Source organism: Chrysochloris asiatica, unplaced genomic scaffold (genome assembly GCF_000296735.1).
Source record: "Chrysochloris asiatica unplaced genomic scaffold, ChrAsi1.0 scaffold00100, whole genome shotgun sequence".
Taxonomy (NCBI): Eukaryota; Metazoa; Chordata; class Mammalia; order Afrosoricida; family Chrysochloridae; genus Chrysochloris; species Chrysochloris asiatica.
In genome coordinates this window covers 11,895,902-11,898,115 of record NW_006408618.1, presented here as the reverse complement: position 1 = coordinate 11,898,115, position 2,214 = coordinate 11,895,902, and the positions used below count along the sequence as shown (strand labels likewise).

The following is a 2,214-nucleotide window of genomic DNA, read 5'->3' as shown; positions in this document are numbered from 1 at the left end:
AATAATGGTTGAGGACTTCAATATACAACTTTCAATATCTGACAGAACTTCTAGACAGAAGACAATAAAAAAATTTAAGGTTTGAGTGTTATTGTTAAATATAACCGTATGCCAACAGATTAAATAATTTATATGTTATTGTTTTGTTGTTAAGTGCCATTGAGTCAGTTCTGACTCATAGTGATCCTGTCTGGGGTTTCTGAGGAGTGGCTAATGAGTTTGAACCATCAACTTTGCAGTTCAAATCTACCTTGTGGTCCACTGCTTTATCCTGCAGCAGCACACCAGGACTCCTTATACAAAATGGTCAAATTTTTAGAAACACATAAACTACCTAAACTGGCTCAACAAGGAAGAGAATATCTCAATAGATCTATAACAATTGAAGGGATTGAATCAGTAATCACAAATCTCCAAAGAAAGCAAACTTCAGGACCAGATGAATTCACTGGTCAATTCTACCCAACATTTGAAAAAGAATCGACACTAATTGTTCTCAAACTATTTCAAAAAATAGAAGAGAAGTAAACACTTCCTAATTCATTCTATGTGACCAGTATTACCCTGATACCAAAGCCAGACAAAGAACAACACAACAAAATATAAACCACCCTTGAACACCAAAGGGTGCTGACTATGAGCAATAGAAAATTCATGTATTATTTATAGTTGACCCTTGAACAACATGGGTTTGGACTGTGTGGGCCCACTGACAAGCACGGTTTTTAGTCATCCTTTATAAAAATATCTAATATAATATAACCACTTCTATGATGAGATCTGCTATGAGTTGTCAATCAACTGAAAAGAAGTTTCCTCCAGGGTATGGTCTGCTCCCAATATATTGGACACTCAGGCAAAGTTTGCTCTCTGCTATTAAACTTGAGCGCATTCCTGCAGCAACTATGGCAAACCACCTCATTGGGGATTTTCCTCTTTTTCGCTGACCCTCCACTTTACCAAGCATGATGCCCTTCTTCAGGGACTGATTCCTCTTAATAACATGTCTAAAGTACAATAGATGAAGTCTTCTAAGTAGCATTCTGGTTGTACTTCTTCCAACACAGATTTGTTTATTCTTCTAGCAGTTTGTGGTACTTACCTTTATCCTAAGGAGGAGTTCTTACTTTGGTCAAATGAAAATTGTTGTGGGCATACTAGTATTAATGGAACACAAGTGAAAATATATTGAGACGTAGTTTTAGAAATTTTCATGACTACAGATCCAACGGTACTACAGAACTCCCATACAAAGTTCTCCTTCACCCATATAAGTCATAAAAATTTTAAACAACTTACTTGGCATTCTTTTCAGCATCTAAAAGAGCTTGTGCCAAATCATCATGGGCCTTCTTTGCTTCTTTTGTTAATTTTACATCATGTTCCCGAACCAGACACAGCTCCCTAAAATAAAAGAAATGCAATACTTGTACTGAGAGACTTACAAAATGTTTCTACCCTAGAAGTCACATTTACAGTCAGGTAAATCATATGTACATCTTCTTAATGTTTCCAATTTCTAAACCAAATAAAAATTCTAGTACACATTCTGGATAAAAATCTTACCCAGGTCTGGCAATAGAATCTTGCTGTCTAGAAGAGGTAGGAAGAAGACGTGGGGGAGGCCCTAGGATGGAGTGGATGAAGGTAAGAGCTGACAGCCATGGCTCCCAGGCTGCTTTACCCCGACAAACCCCCCTCATCTCTGACATGCCCATCTTGTCTTCTTCATTATTGCCACTAGTCTCTTGTCACAAGTTAGATAATCACTAACTTTGTTTGCTAAATACGAGGGGTATTCAAAAAGTTTGTAGAAAAATTAAATTAAAAGCTAATAAAAAATGTCCACGAAGTTTTGAAGCCCCTGTGTATTGCTTATTCTGTTTTGGTGAGGTTAATACTTTTACTCTATTTTTCTATGTGATTTGGGTAAAAGTTTATAAAACAAATTGTTTTTAACTCAACAATTTATACACATTTTGTTTCATGACTTTGATTGTAGCCCCTACAGTGCAACAGCACTCATCCCACTTCCTCCCTGTGTTTACCACTGCTCTTTGTCCTGTTTTTATTGATCAGTAGTTTTCTCTTTTAAAGCTGTCTTTGTCTGGCTTTAGTATCAAGGTTATGTTGGCTTCAGAGAGTGAACTTGGAAGTATTCATCCATTTCTATGTTCTGAAATAGTTCGAGTAGAACTGGTATCAGCTCTTCTC

At 36.7% G+C, this 2,214-nt stretch overlaps 1 protein-coding gene across 1 annotated transcript in view; it reads right to left on the bottom strand.

Moving 5' to 3' along the window:
* The window catches only part of AXDND1 (axonemal dynein light chain domain containing 1), a 176,494-nt gene that overhangs the window by 127,484 nt on the left and 46,796 nt on the right, over positions 1–2,214 (bottom strand). Inside the window, exon 8 of the mRNA XM_006867105.1 lies at positions 1,300–1,404. Within this exon, the coding sequence (XP_006867167.1) occupies positions 1,300–1,404 (105 nt within the window). The remainder of the gene's footprint in view (positions 1–1,299; positions 1,405–2,214) is intronic.